The sequence below is a fragment of the Eumetopias jubatus genome, unplaced genomic scaffold, assembly GCF_037043125.1.
Source record: "Eumetopias jubatus isolate StellerSeaLion01/CBP00866 unplaced genomic scaffold, mEumJub1_p1.0 scaffold_17, whole genome shotgun sequence".
Classification (NCBI taxonomy): Eukaryota; Metazoa; Chordata; class Mammalia; order Carnivora; family Otariidae; genus Eumetopias; species Eumetopias jubatus.
In genome coordinates this window covers 51,287,836-51,303,324 of record NW_028274823.1, presented here as the reverse complement: position 1 = coordinate 51,303,324, position 15,489 = coordinate 51,287,836, and the positions used below count along the sequence as shown (strand labels likewise).

Genomic DNA, 15,489 nt, shown 5'->3' with positions numbered 1-15,489 from the left:
CTCTGGCTCAAATGAGCTGGGTGACCTTAGCAAGTCACTGTCCCCCACCAGGGCTCTCAGTTCCCTCATCTTTAGATTAGGGCAGGGCTTCTCAACCCTGACTGCTCTGGTCCAGACAGTTCTTTGTTTTGGGGGGCATCGCGTGCACTATAGAATATGTCCCACCCCAGTTGTGCCAGACATCCCATGGGAGGGCCAAGCCATGACTGGTCGAGAATCACTGGGTTAGAAGATAGCATGTTCTCATGTCTAGGGTCCTGCCAACTTTACGTGTGGGTTTGCAGAAAAGATTCTTGTTAAACACCCAGCGCCCATATCAATGTACCATAGGATGTGACTTACTAAGGTGTGATTACATGTGAACTCTTCAAAATGTATCCCCACCTCAACCCTGACTCTAGCATTAGGAACTGGCCTAACTGGTTTCCAGTAAATGACTCCAGCTTTTTGATAGCCATACAGATAGCAGTGACTTAATAATACTCAAAAATTACCCTCACCTTGACTGGAACTTCTCAGGCAAACACAGTTTACTAGTTTAATACTATTCTAACTACTGCTACTGATCTCTATAATGTGTGGAGGCTCCTACCACACACCAGGACCCCACTAGGCCCTTTGGATCGATTATGTCATTTAATCCCCACAACAGCCCTTAGATGTCGTTGCTATGCTGATTTACATTTAGCAGCTGAAGAAGCGGGTTCAGAGAGGGGAAGCAATCTGCCTGCAGTCACAGAGTCCACGTGACTTCAGAGCCTATGATCTTTCCACTAGAGAAACCTTCCACCACAAGCAGCTTCCACGGGGAATGGGAAATGCACTTCTTCATGGGCCACCATTCCAGGTAAAAAAAAAAACTTCACAGGCTTTCCCCTCCAGAACCCAAATCTCTAGAGGCAGTACAAGGCCAGTGGGCATGGGGGTGCAGCCAATGTATAGAAAACGCAGTTCTCCCCTTGGGCCACACAGAACACCAGGCCCTGGGGGGCTGCCACTGGCTTATGGGTCCTGACCTTGCCTTTACCTTGCACTTCTCACAGTAACTCCTGCGCTTGCCACAGAGCCAGCCCCATAGGAGGCGCTCAAGAAATGCTTGCTCATGAATTTCTGAATGGGTCTCCATGTCAAAGATGGGGACACTGGGGCCCACCTCTTTCCAGGCAGGTCATTACCTAAGGGAAAACCAACCTCTGGCTCTCAGGTTCTGTCTGTCCTGCATCCAAAATCCCTCTCCCGTCCAGTGCTGAGTCACTTTATTTTTGTAACTTGCTCTAAGGATCCCCACATTCCCTTCTGTGTTATGAGTGAACGGAGAACTGATTGGGCTTGAGTGACCTGGTTGCCTGGTGGCCCAAAGGACTGGCACAGAAGACCACTGAAGAATTCTGGAGCCGTGGCCTGGAACGAGGGCTTGGCCAATCATGTGTCCATGCCCTCAGTTACTAGGGCACCTTGAGTGGGGCTGCCTCACTCTTCCGTGGCCCAGTTTCCCCCTTGGACAGCAGGCTGAGCGAGATTCCCCCCCACGGTGTGCTATTATTACCTGGCACACCATGGAATGAGGCCACTGCTACAATGAGGCCACCCCACCCCCCCCAAGATTCTTCAAAATCCTGCTCTTTGGGGCAGCACAACTGGGCAATGTAGGGCAGTAGCCGCCCCAATTTGCCAAGGACTGGGGGAGTGGAACTGGGCATTGCAGGGATGAGCTGGTAACCATGGCTCTGGGACACCCAGTGACAACAGAAGGAGCCACAGAACAAAAGGGCACAAACCGTGGGCCTCACCCTGGGGAAATGAGTCTAAAAATCACGTACATGCACACATAGACGCGCGCGCACGCGCACGCGCACACACACACACACACACACACACACACACACACACACACACTCCGGGGAATCTAATTTTAGTAGCCATTCGCTCCAGCAAGGCACTTTGCAAGCAGTTATTTTGAGAAATGCTATTAGCCACTGGGTTATTTTTAATACCCCTTGTGGGACAGGCATTAGCGACACAAACAGCAGCTGAAAGGCAGTAAACTCGGGGCCTTGGATGTGTCCAGGGTCTAGGGCTAGCCCCTTGGGATAGCAGATGGAAGGAGTGGGCAGGCATCCTGTATGCCCAGCTGGGTCCCCTCCTTTGTGACTACTGCTCTGTTCACCAGGGACAGGCGGCTGGATTCGAATGAATGAGAAGTCCCTCCCGTCTGTAACAGCCAAGCTGCTAAGAGGCCAAAAGACTATGCTGTGATCCCCAAGAGCCTGCCATCCCTCAGGGTCTCCCCAGAGCCCACAGGTCAAACCCCACACCTAAAGCCCCCAACTTCCCAAACCCTTCTGGTGCCCAGCCTCCTCACTCCCTGATTTCCCAGATCCTCCCATGGCCCAGACTACCCTCCTCACTTGGAGCACCCCCTCCCCATCTCTCCTAATCAGCCCATGCTGAGCTCCACACTCTAAACACCTATCATAAAAGAGCCGTACAGCCCTGTTGGCATCCTGCCTCGAATAGCTTGCAGATTTGGTCACCTGTGCACAGCGTTCCCCATCAAGGAGCTGCCACCACTGACGGAGTGTTTACGATGGGCCAGGCATCCCGCTAAGCCCTTCACAAAGCTCAAGGGATTCTCCTAAGGGTCCTAGCTGGTATCTTCATTGTTCCAACTTCAAAGATGAGGAAATTGAGGTACAGGGAAGTTGTCCAAGATCTCATAGGTGGGTCCAAGCAAGGCCATGTAGCATGGAGATTCAAGGCACAGATCAGGGGCCGGACTGCTCACACCAAATCCCAGCTCTACGCCTTGAACTTTAGACCGTTCCTTGCAACCAGTCTGTGCACTCAGTCTTCCCCAGGTTCCTGGGAAGATGGCACGTGCTAACCCTTGTAAAGCCCCTCCCAAGGTGCCCGGTACACAGCAGGCACTGTCTACGGGTCAGCTCCTGTCACTACAGTGGGGGCAGAGGGCCCAGGGTGTTAAGCTAATATTTACTGGGTACCTACAATGTGCCGTGAGCTATGCTAATGCTCAAGAAAACCCCGTGAAAGTATACATAGAAATTAAATTGAGAAAAATGAAATCATTTGCCTAAGGTCAAAGCTGGTAACTGGGGATTTCAACTGGTAGTTGAATACAAATCTTGAGTTTTAACTAGAATCCTCTGCTGCTTGTCTAGTCTCTGGAAATAGTGATGTGTCTTCACATTCTCCAAAGTTCCCGGCCCTGGGTCAGGCCCTTTAAATGTACTCAATAACTACTCCAGATTTCTGTCAAGTCTTTCTAAACGGGCCCCCTGGTCGCAGATCAGGAGCCCTTCCCCATCCCAGGGTGCCCTGGCTTCTCACCCCCTTTGCCACCCACCCCCTGGCAGGCAGGGTGCTTCGAAAGCAGAGGAAAAGCAGCAGAACACTTGATGAAGCCTCACTGAGAGCCAGGGCCTGGTGTTTGGATAGCAGTAAGCTGCCCGTGGGGACCCAAGGCCCAAAGGTCAGGAATCCGGGACAAGCCGGACATGCCACTGTGTGCTGGAGAAGTCCAGAATCATAAGGCATCAAGCGTGAGCTGCAGACAGGATGGCAGAGAGAATGCAAGCCTGACTGAGCAAGTCCGTGTGAGTTAATTATGTGTGTGGTTCAATTTTAGGCACCAGGCAGATTTATAAAGCTCATCGCCCTCCTAGAGTTGCCTGCAAAAGGCCACACATTTAACACCACGCTCATCAATCAGCACAGGAGGGGAATGCGTGCCCAAGCTGGGGCTGGGAGCCCGGGGGCTGCAGCAAAGAGGTTATCCCTGTCCCAGATGGCTCACTGTCTTAGCTGAGGACGCCAGATTGGCCCCTGTGGAACACTGGTTGCACCATCAAACAGAGAACTCTGATACGGTGCTTATCAAGTTATCTCACTTCCTATGGACCTATTATGTGCAGGGAACCACTGGTCTAGCTCTGCTTGTGTAACACTGAGCCAATCACTCTACCCTGGAGTCCTGTTTTCTTCCCCTGCCCAATGAGGATGAACTGATAAAACACCCCACACAGACCTGCTGAATGGAGGGGGGTTGTGCACAAAAGACAAGCCCTAGGCAAATGTTGGCTTCCAGTGTGCAAGGTAAATGAGACAGGGAGAGGTCTTTGCCCTCCAGGGGCTCGTAAGTACTACAAAGGGGGTGGACTCAATATTCCAAAGACAATGAGCACTGGCCGAGGGATAAATATACAACTGACCATGCCACTCAGGGGAATGGGATTATCACGGCCAAGGACTCTGAATGCCACAGAAACTCACAACACTGCACTTGACTTTAAAAGGTGGCTTCTGCTTAGTCTGTGCGTCAGACCAAGCCGACCGTGAGCAACTCAGGGACAAGGTCCTCGTCTTCATTAGGGCTGAGGGCAGGATAGGGGCCGGGGGAATCCCTCAGTGGGGCGTGCAGGAGTGCAGCCCAGCTGCCTGGTTGTACTCAGCACACACATCCCCCAGCAGGGGCAGCTTCACCTGCCACCTGACCCCACAGCGGTTTCAGTGGGATCTGGTCAGGCAGGTCTGTGGGGGAAGAAATGGGGAAGAAAGACCCAGAGGCAGGCTGTGAACTGGCCACCTCTACCCATCAGAGCTCCCCAGATTCTCTGCAGGTCAGAGAGCAACTCCTGCTTACCACTGGGGAACTCCCCAAGGTCAGATGGTCACATACACAATCCTTTGACATCAGTGGGAGTGGTTTTCCAGAAAGTGGGAAAATGGGATCTGGAAAACGTGGCATACTCATTTGCCAAGGGCTGCTGTAACAAAGTATCACAAACTGGGGGGCTTAAACCACAGAAACATATCATCTCACAGTTCTGGGGGCCAGAAGTATGAGATCAGGGTATCAACAGGGTCAGGTGTTTCTAAGAGCTGTGAGAGACCATTCCGTGCCTTCCCATTAGCTTTGGATGCTTTGCTGGCAGTCATGGGTGTTCCTTAGCATATAGAAGCACTGCCCCAACTTTCTGCCTTCATCTTCACACGGCATCCTCCCTGTGTGCCTGTCTGTGTTCACATTTCCCCTTTTGATAAGGACACCAGTCATCCTGGAGTAGAGCCCACCCCAGTGACTTCATCTCAATTTGATCATCTGCAGGACCCTAATTCCAAATAAGTCACATTCACAGGGACATGGGGTTGGTACTTCAGTATCTTTTCAGGGGACATAATTCAACCTATAAGACTTGGGTTCCCCAAAGGAAAAACAGGTGGTTTTTTTTGTTTGTTTTTGTTTTTATTTTCAAAAAGCCAAGTTGGAAAGGCTTGCCACTGGTGCTAGGCACAGTCCTACCCGCGGGCAGCCTTGCCACTAATGTACTGGAGCAGAGTCCTGAGAAGCAGGCTAGATGTCTAAAAGGACTTCCTGGCTCCAGCCCAGCCCCGGCCTTTCTGGCCTCATGCCTCCATCCACTGAGATGGACTCCTTGCTGGCCGCCCGACCTTGAACCCTACCATCAAGTCCCACCTCTATCATGCCCCACCCCCATCCTGCTCTACAGCCCCAGGAGCTGCCCTGACTAGAGGACAGAATGTGTCCCCACCCCCCACTACCTTCTGCACCCTGATGATAAGCACCACTGAGAACATCAGCTGAGCTTCCTTGACTTCTCAGGCCATTTTCTTGTTCGTGAAAGGAGAAAAAGCAAATTCCCCAAACATCACTCCTGGAATGTTCTCCTGAGACATTGGCAAGGAAGCACCCTTGGAGGCCAAGTGGAGGCTGCCACCTCTCAGGGGCTGGTACATGTGGACACAGGCAGCGGTGCTGTGGCCCCAGGCCAAGGGGTGGGCCCAGGAGCGAAGGAGCCCGACCCTGCACAGAGGGGAAGAGGAAGCCCTCAGACTGGAGATGGACGTCTCGGCCCCCGAGCGGCCTCTGCCTTGCTCCTTGAGGCTTCTCACAGAAGGCTGCCAGTCTCTGGAAGTCTTTCTCACTAGGTCATCACCATCTACTCCACTGGCAAAGCAAATGAAAACATCAGTAACCCCCAAGAGGATACTGATGCGTTGCAGAGGCCAACGCGTAGCAGCGAGCAACATCTCTGAGAGCAAACCTCAAACTTGCCTGGGGAATCAAACACTGATCTGTCGTCGTTCTCATTGGAAAAACCCTGCAACGTCCCTTAATGAATTTTCTGAAGCAGAGCATGCTTTATTATCAATTGTCACTTATGAATACTCAAAGTCCAATGGGGAGAGATCATCATGGTTAGCCTGGGAGTGAAGGCTGTTTGCATATCACATTTGATGCGTCTGGAGTGTCAAGTACCTTAATGACTATCCATCAAGTAAGCCTCGAGGATAGGACTGTGCCTAGCACCAGACACAGACAGACTGGGAAGTCATATACCAAGTCCACGCTGGTTGAGGGTGAGCGAGCTCACACCCTCAGTCTATTCCTGACACTGCTTCTCTCACCTCTGACAACGAATCAGTGCCACATTATTATGCCCAGACCCCCAGACAGTCTTCTAAAACCTGAGTGCCCAGCCTGAGGATCCATTCTTTATTATAAAGTCTCTTGATCTCCTAAGAGAGAGCTTAGTTCAGCCTGACCTAGGCCACTAGGACCAATGCCACAGAGTCATCAAGCTGGACGCCATGATGGCTCATCCAACTCAGCATGAAATCCAGAGGCCCCGCCAGTCTTCTGCTAGAGGTCTGAGGGGGGGGGGGGGTAAGTGGAGAAAGTGGGAGGTGCAAGCAGCAGGTGAGAAATCAGAAAGAAATCATGCCTTACCCCCATCCCCACCCTCAGGAGCACGCACAGTACAGAGAGAAGAACCCTGCCACTGGCTTCAGAGGGAAGCGTCCACGTACAGGTCACCACGGCGACGTGAGGCCAGGCTTGCAACACCTTCTGCCCAGAGTCCTGTGGACACAACCAACCAAGTGCAGCAAGCCTGGGAAACCTACAACAGCTGAGGAAGCGAGGAAAAGGTGCCACCCCAGTGCCAGCAACCGAAAAGAACATCTGAACAAAATATGATGAGGAAAGGGGAGAAGGCAGTGCAGCCCCCCGGGCAGGCTTGCTTTGGGAGAAGTGGCAGCAAGATCGTGCCACAAGGAGTGGAGGTCACTGAGGAGCTGCACAGCAGAGCTGCCAGGATCAGGATGACAGAACGGGACAGGGGGCCCCGCATGGGGCAGAAAGGCTGAGCACACCTGGCTCCCTCTTGTCACTAAGGAATGACAGCAGTGTGTGTCAGCAGCAGCCCCAGGAAGCCCCAGGAATCACATGGCAGGTACACCAAAAAGAAAACTGGCTGGGTCAGGGCCTTGTCCCTGATGTGGCAGGTGGCAACCCCAGGAAGAAGGACAAGTCCAGGCACAGTCTGTACCTGGCATGGCGGCTAGGTCAAACGGCCAGCCAGATGCAAACAGTTGGCTCCTGGTGCAACAGGTTCACTAAACTCAGGGAAGAAATATCATGCGGATTAAGTTTCCCTTCTGGAAATCCTCATGGTGGGAGCTCACTTGCCCTGCCTTACAGTTCTCTGGGTCATGCAAGACATCATTTCATCAACCACGGCCCTGCTGTAAGAGCCAGGAGGAACATTCTATCAGCAGTGCAGTTGACAACACCGGGACCGGGAGAAAGGACCCTCCCTATTGACAGGCAAACATGCCCGCGTTCACAGGTGGAAAACAATAAAAAACCTCCCACCAGACCTGCAGAGGCACTCTCAAACACAGAAAGCAGAGAACGTAGCACTCAAAGTGAAGAAGAAATTTGAAAAGAATCACTGGTTGGAAAGGCGGTCTATCATCCAGGCCAAGGGCACAGGCACAGGCCCTGCTGTGAACTCTGGCCCCAGCACTCGCTACCTGGGGAGGCTGAGCAGGGCTCCATCTCTCTGAGCACCTGGATCCCAATCTGCAGTGAAGACACTCAAAGCACAGGCCTCTAAAGCCTTGTTCTAAGGCTCATTCGAGGTCATGCACACAAAATGCTTGGCACAGTGCCTAAAGCACAGTGAGCACTCAGTGAAAGATAACTCTGAGGATAACTGAAGCACCGAGGAACCATCTATTCCATGTCTGCAATAAAAGTCGAGAGAACTCATCTCTGAAACAAGATGTGTTGTGAAGGACAAATTTAAAAAGCACTCCCAAGGGGTGCCTGGGTGGCTCAGTCAGTTGAGCATCTGCCTTTGGCTCAGGTGATGATCCCGGGGTCCCAGGATCAAGTCCCGCATCGGGTGCCTTGCTCAGTGGGGAGTTTGCTTCTCCCTCTGCCCCTCACCCTGCTCATGCTCTCTCTCCTTTGCTTGCAAATAAATTAAATCTTAAAAATAAATAAATAGATAGATAGATAGATAGATAGCACTCCCAAAATAAAGAGGAAGAAAGACATAAGCAGAAATACTATGACATCTAAGACCGCAGGTTATATAAAAGATGACAGCTAAAAAGGACAGGTAGTCAATTCAGAATAAACTCAACTGAAAATTTATGAAAATGCAAGAAAACTTTCCAACACTGAAGACAGATCTGGGTCTGAAGATCAAAAGGTTGACTGATCAGAATGGCTAAAATTAACAAGTCAGGAAACGACAGATGTTGGCGGGGATGCGGAGAAAGGGGAACCCTCCTACACTGTTGGTGGGAATGCAAGCTGGTGCAACCACTCTGGAAAACAGTATGGAGGTTCCTCAAACAGTTGAAAATAGAGCTACCCTACGATCCAGCAATTGCACTACTGGGTATTTACCACAAAGATACAAATGTAAGGATCCGAAGGGGTACATGCACCCCAATGTTTATAGCAGCAATGTCCACAATAGCCAAACTGTGGAAAGAGCCAAGATGTCCATCGATAGATGAATGGATAAAGAAGATGTGGTATATGTATACAATGGAATATTATGCAGCCATCAAAAGGAATGAGATCTTGCCATTTGCAACGATGTGGATGGACCTGGAGGGTGTTATGCTGAGTGAAATAAGTCAATCAGAGAAAGACATGTATCATATGACCTCACTGATATGAGGAATTCTTAATCTCAGGAAACAAACTGAGGGTTGCTGGAATGATAGGGGGTGGGAGGGATGGGGTGGCTGGGTGATAGACATTGGGGAGGGTACGTGCTATGGTGAGCGCTGTGAATTGTGCAAGACTGTTGAATCACAGATCTGTACTTCTGAAACAAATAATGCAAGATATGTTAAGAAAAAAGAAAAAGAAGAAGATAGCAGGAGGGGAAGAATGAAGGGGAGTAAGTCGGAGGGGGAGACGACCCATGAGAGACGATGGACTCTGAAAAACAAACTGAGGGTTCTAGAGGGGAGGGGGGTGGGAGGGTGGGTTAGCCTGGTGATGGCTATTAAAGAGGGCACATTCTGCATGGAGCACTGGGTGTTATGCACAAACAATGAATCACGGAACCCTACATCAAAAACTAAGGATGTAATGTATGGTGATTAACATAACAATTAAAAAAAAAAGGCTGACTGATGACCAGGGGTCTACGTATGTATTTATTCATTTCATGGTGAAGAGGTGTAAGCTTCCCAACAGAAGATGGTGAACGACCTAGGAAAGGAAGAAAACTCAGGCTGGTAGTGGGTTACAACCCTGCAAAACTCAGCAACAAGGTTAAGTTGTCCTCCACATTAGAAGAAACAAGGTGCAATGAATCAGAAAAAATATTTCAGAAAGCTTATATAGGTGTTAAGCTTCTCACATTTCCAAGAAAGACATTAATCAAAGTAAAATCTTCAATAATAGGGAATGCCCATGGTAATAAAGATCTGGCAATGAACAAGAAGATTCATTAGGTCTCAGTTGTTATAATTGTGATATATCACAAAACAAGATAAAAATTAAGCTTCCTTAAAGAGAAGATAAAATGTAAAAACAAATAAAATGCAGTAACACAGCAGACTTAAAATATCAGAATATACAATAAAAATATGAATGTAATATGATAGGAGCAGAGGAATAAAAAGAGGGAAAACTTACTGTTACTTACCATACACGGTAGAGAGTCAAGAGCTGCTGTTTCATTCTTTACATTAACCATTAGCAAAAGATGATTGAAGAATATTTTTAAAGATTTTCTATTTATTTATTTATTTTAGAGAGACAGAGAACATGAGCTGGGGGGAGGGGCAGAGAGGGAGGGAGAGAGAATCTCAAATGGACTTCATGCTGAGCACAGAGCCCAACGCTGCCCTCAATCTCACAACCTTGAGATCATGACCTGAGCCGAAACCAAGAGTCGGATGCTCAACCAACTGAGCCACCCAAAAATAAAAATATTTTTAAATACCTGAGAAGCAACAAAGATAGAACTAATCTTGTACCAGGCGCCTGGGTGGCTCAGATGGTTAAGCATCTGCCTTCGGCTCAGGTCACGATCCCAGGGTCCTCAGATCGAGTCCCGCATCGAGCTCCCTGCTCCGCGGGAGCCTGCTTCTCCCTCTGCCTCTCTCTCTCTCATGAATAAATAAATAAAATCTTTAAAAAAAAAAAAAGAACTAACCTTGTACCAAAGAAAAGTATAAAATTAAATTTAAAAATTGTGCATCACAGCAAGACAAAGGAGACTGCTAAGAAACAGAAAAAAAAAAAATGGGAAGAAAGCCAGAATGGTCAAAACATATTAGCTTTTAGAATAAAAAATACATATATACCACACACACACACACACACACACACACACACACACACACACACAAAAGGGATGATGCCAGGTTGGAGGCACTGGTATCCAGATCAAAAGAAATTCAAGACAAAAAACATCAGGCAACTCAAGAGGTTTTGTGTGGATAAGGAATATAATCCAAAATGGGTGTCTAAAAGTCAAGGATTATGCACTAAGTAAGAAAGCATCAAAACATGCAGCAGCAAATTTTCTATTTTTTTTCAAGTAAGCTCTATGCCCAATGTAGGGCTTGAACTCATGACTCTGAGATCTAGTCTCATGCTCCACTGGCTGAGCTAACCAGGTGCCCCAACAGCAACTTTTCCAAAAATAAAAAGAGACAAGGGACAGAAACATAGTAGCAATAGGAGAGTTTATCAAACTGTTATTGCTCTTTCATAAATTAAATTGGCCCAAACTAAACACAACTATGAGTAACTGGAAGAACAACACTCAGGGTGGTAGACTCCATCCTTCCTGTTTCAAAGGGGAGGAGCCTGGGATGGGAAAGATGAGAAGAGAGAACAGTGTGGTCCCCGGCCCCTCTCTCCCCACTCCATCAGCATCACTGGGGAACACGACAGAAATGCACATTCTCAGACTCATCCTAGACCCAACCAGAATCAGAAACTATGGGGCAGAGCCCAGCCCAGCAGGTGGTTCTGATGCAGTTCCACGCTGAGAATCATGATGCAGTGATTAAGCCAATAGGCTCCCCAGGCCCCAGTTAGTCATTGCTGGGTGACTTCAGACAAGATGCTTAACCTCTCTGTGCCTCAGATTAATCATCCACAATCTGAGGAGAAGAAAAAGAAGAAGAATGTCTCCCTCTGGGTATGGCTGTGAGAGACAATGAGATCACTTCTGTAAGGCGCTCACAGTGCCTGGGGGGGAAGCACTCACTGAGGGCTCTCACTCTGATTCAGGGATGCACAGCGGGGCGGGGGGGGGGGGGGGGCGCCCTGGGACCACACTGCTCTTCTGCGCCACCCCCCCCCAGGTTCGGAGAACCTTTCATGCCCACTCCTCCGTGCCTGTGCCCAGGGAGGACTGCCACCCCCTGACATTGAATTGATGCCTTCTCGTGGTTGGTTCCTACCCTGCCGCATGAGGCAATGCCCTAAACCCCTCCCTGACTCTCTCCAGCTGGAGCAGACGCTGAGTGACTCACTGAGCTTGTCATTCCAGGGCCTCTTCCCCCACCCCACCCCCACATCGCCCTCCTTTCCTGCCTCCCAGCCCCACTCGTCCTCCCCCTGGAGAGCCTGCACACCTGGGCAGAGGCAGAGGCAGACCCAGACCCTGGGCCCTAGCCTCTGCGCATAAAGGAGCCCCAGACATGTCCCAGGACACTGCCCTCAAGTACCAAACAGGCACTGCTACCCAGAGCGGGAGGGAGCAGGACAGGCAGAGGCCTCAGGCCACACAGCAAATTCTCTCTATCCCTAGGCAGACCAGAGTCAGGTGCGTCCTAGTGAAATGAACACGTCCCAGGAGGCAGGAGACAATGTCTCCACTCATAAAGATGTAATTCAAATTTGAGAAATGGCAGTAATTTCACTGTTGCTGACTGTGTGTCATCACAATTAGATCATATGCTCAGGCATTTTCGAGCTACAAGTGCCCAAGGAAATCAACCAGCGTAAGCCCTCCTCTGCCAGGTGAGACTCGTGAGGCACAGAGAGGCTTGCGGCAGCCCCGAAGTCCCACAGCAGAAGAACGTAACACAGAGGACTCAAACACACTGAGGACAGCTGAGGGCGCCAAAAGAAGCTTCTTTCTACTACATCAGGTTGCCCCGAAACACAACAGCTACAGTTACTGGGAAGAGAAAAACAGTCACAAAAAGAGAAGTTTCTCCTTGATACCAATAACTGTGCTCCTGCCACCAGAAATGCCTCTCTTCGAAGGCGCTTTGCGTCGTGTATCACTTCATTCATAGTTAAACATGCCCAGGAAGATGGGGAAACTGAGGCCAGAACAGGTTGAGCCAACTGCCTCTGAATACTTTCTCAGGTTACTTCTTTCACCCTAAATGCCTGCCCCTCCTCCCACCTGCCCCAAAGCTTCCACACTTGAGGCCCTCACAGAGCACTCTCCTCCAGGAAGTCCTCCCTCCGAACCTCGTCTTACCCCTGGAGGAATCAGATCTCAGGTTTATTGTATGCCGCCCGGCTGGTCCTCAGACTCCCAGCTGTGTCTGATCTGGAAGGAGCGAGCACCACCCCTACGTTTCTCATACCCCATGGACATCGAGAGAAGGACCAGGTCTGTCTGAGGCAGAGCCTGAACTCTCACCTTGCCAAAGTCAAATGTTACCTCTACCCCTTGTCCACCCTGTGGGCAAGCCACTTGAACCCTCTAAGCTTCAGGTGTCCCACCTGGAAATGGCAGTAATACCTTCCTCCTAGGTTGTTGTGAGAAGTAAATGAGATTACATGAGTAAAGTTCCAAGCACCAAATAGAAGTAGCTATAATAAAAATGATAATGATAAGGATGATAAATAGCATCAGTGTATAATACATACTTTTCAATTTAGTTTGATTTGTCCAAGACCACTTGGCAACACTATCAAAGAAATGTAGACAAATCAGACCCTTTTGGGGTACAATATTGCAGATACCTCAGCTCTAATCCCTCTAGGTCAGAGATGGAGAGTGGGGTGGTAACAGACTTCTTGGTTTAAAAATGTAATAATAAAATCCATCTTCCAAACAAAAACCAACCTAGCCATCTCAAGAATCCCAGGGAAGTATACAAAGAACAGTTCAAAGGTGACACTATCACCTCTTCATCTTAGGAATCTATGTCTCCTTTTTTTTGAAGCAATGAATATATAGTTTATAAAAAGGCACAAAAGACACATCATATCTAGGGGTGTGAAGTCTGTTGGAGAAGTACATCCAACTCATAGGAGCAAAACACATCAAAGGCAATATACAAGGGAGGGTAACAATGATTCACTAGTAAATAGTTGATGACCTCATGACAAAGACTAATTACTGGCTCAGGTAAAGCAATCTACCTGGAGAAGAATCATGGCAGCCTTCCCATAGACTGATTTCTTGATCCCCCCCAAACACTGTTTTAATACACATTGAGGTTTTTCCTCCCTCTCTTCCAAGGCTTGGAAAATCAGTTTAATCCCTTAAAGAGAGAGTATACTGACCTCTCTCCTAGCATCAGTGACTTGGAGAGAAAGGTCGCTTCACTTATATCCCAGTCACATCTATATGCCACCCAGTCGGGGCATTCCATGTGACCCAGGGTTTAGTGCTAGGCTCCTATGGAAAGATCCAGAAAAGCCTGGTAGCTTTATTTCCAATTGAAGAGGTCATTAAATTCACAATATTTTAGCAACTAACTTTCTCAGAGATTCTGAGCACATCCTCTGGTGCCTGTCTGCCCTCAGATGTTAAACGGATCTACCTCCTGCATCTGGCTATCCAATACTGGTCCTACGAAACCCCAGGCACCCTTCCAGCGGGTGGAGAGACAGAGGCAAATCAATCAAGTCCCCGCCTGCATGCGGCTGGCATTCTTTAAACCACTTCTCTAGAAACCTAAGGGAGCAAAGATGCTGACGGATTCTCTAGGGCAGAGCAGGGGTCCTTGCCATATTGGTCACATTGCTAGGTTCGACTGCAAAGATGCTGACGGATTCTCTAGGGCAGAGCGGGATCCTTGCCATTTTGGTCACAAGGTACCAAACCCAAAAATCTTTTGTTAGGCATCTTACATGAGTTGTCATCACAACAACCTTCTGGACCAAGTGTTTACTCACTTAACAAGTCAGGCACTGAGGGAGTGGACATGTGACTTGCCCAAGGTCACATAGCTAGACCATGTTCATCATGATGAAGGGCGACAGGGGGGCGGAGGTTGCAGGGAGGGGCAGGAACACCGGGTGCTGGTGTGGCATTGGAGGGGCACTCCACAACGGGATACAACTGAGGAGCATCGTCAGCTGAAGTGCTCCCAATTATTCCTTGTTTGGGTTATACTCCTGCCTGAAAGAGTGTGTTTCTCACACTGATCCCCGTGGGCTTCTATGTCACCAGCTACATAATTTATTCCACGTGTCCTTTTCAGTCTTATCATGTTTCCAGCATTCATGTCTCCCCTCTGGAAAGACAGAGTGGGAGTGTCTCTTCCCCCATCACCCTCCGGATACAGTGTCTATACAGTTGGAAGGATTTGAACCCAGCTCTGTGCAATTTCCAAGTAACAGTCTATACCTTGCTTAAGATCAGCCATGGGGTGGGGGAGGCAGTGATGGGAAACTAGCAACCAGGTGGGGCAGGGAGGGGGTAAAGAACTGGCCCAGATCCTTGCAGACTTTTCCATCGCAGCCCCTGAAGGTGAGAAGAGTGAACACCAACCTCCCACCTAGCAAGGGGAGCCTGGGTGGGAACCCCAGGCAAGCCTTCAGCAGGCAGGAAGCTTCTTGAAAGTGTTATGTTTTATCTTTTAAAATGTATGCATATTTGCATTTCTCCCGTGATAACTGTGGTTGAATATTAAAGAATATTTATTCCCAAACCTTCAAAAAGAACTGGCTCTCCAGGAAAGCAGGCCATGTTTAGACAGAAGCTTCCAGCACTCCCCATGAGGCCCTGGGCTGTACTTAGAAAGCTGGGAGAAGCATGGATCCAGGATACCTAGGTCCCCTGGGAATTGTGACCATCTGTTCATTCACACCATCCACTCATTGATTCATCGCTCAGAGGAGCCCCAGGTTAGCAGCTGGTGGCTGAGTCGGCAACTCTCAAGGCAATCACCTTCTCTACCTACTCATGAATCACTAAC

The 15,489-nt window shown here is 49.2% G+C and overlaps 1 protein-coding gene across 29 annotated transcripts in view; it reads right to left on the bottom strand.

Moving 5' to 3' along the window:
* KCNMA1 (potassium calcium-activated channel subfamily M alpha 1) overlaps positions 1-15,489 on the bottom strand; it is a 744,082-nt gene that overhangs the window by 603,632 nt on the left and 124,961 nt on the right. Inside the window, exon 2 of one of the 29 annotated variants that reach the window (XM_088020044.1) lies at positions 3,950-4,004. The exons of the other annotated variants lie outside the window; for them this stretch is intronic. Coding sequence (XP_087876170.1) covers positions 3,950-4,004 — 55 coding nt within the window. The remainder of the gene's footprint in view (positions 1-3,949; positions 4,005-15,489) is intronic. 29 annotated transcript variants of the gene reach the window in all.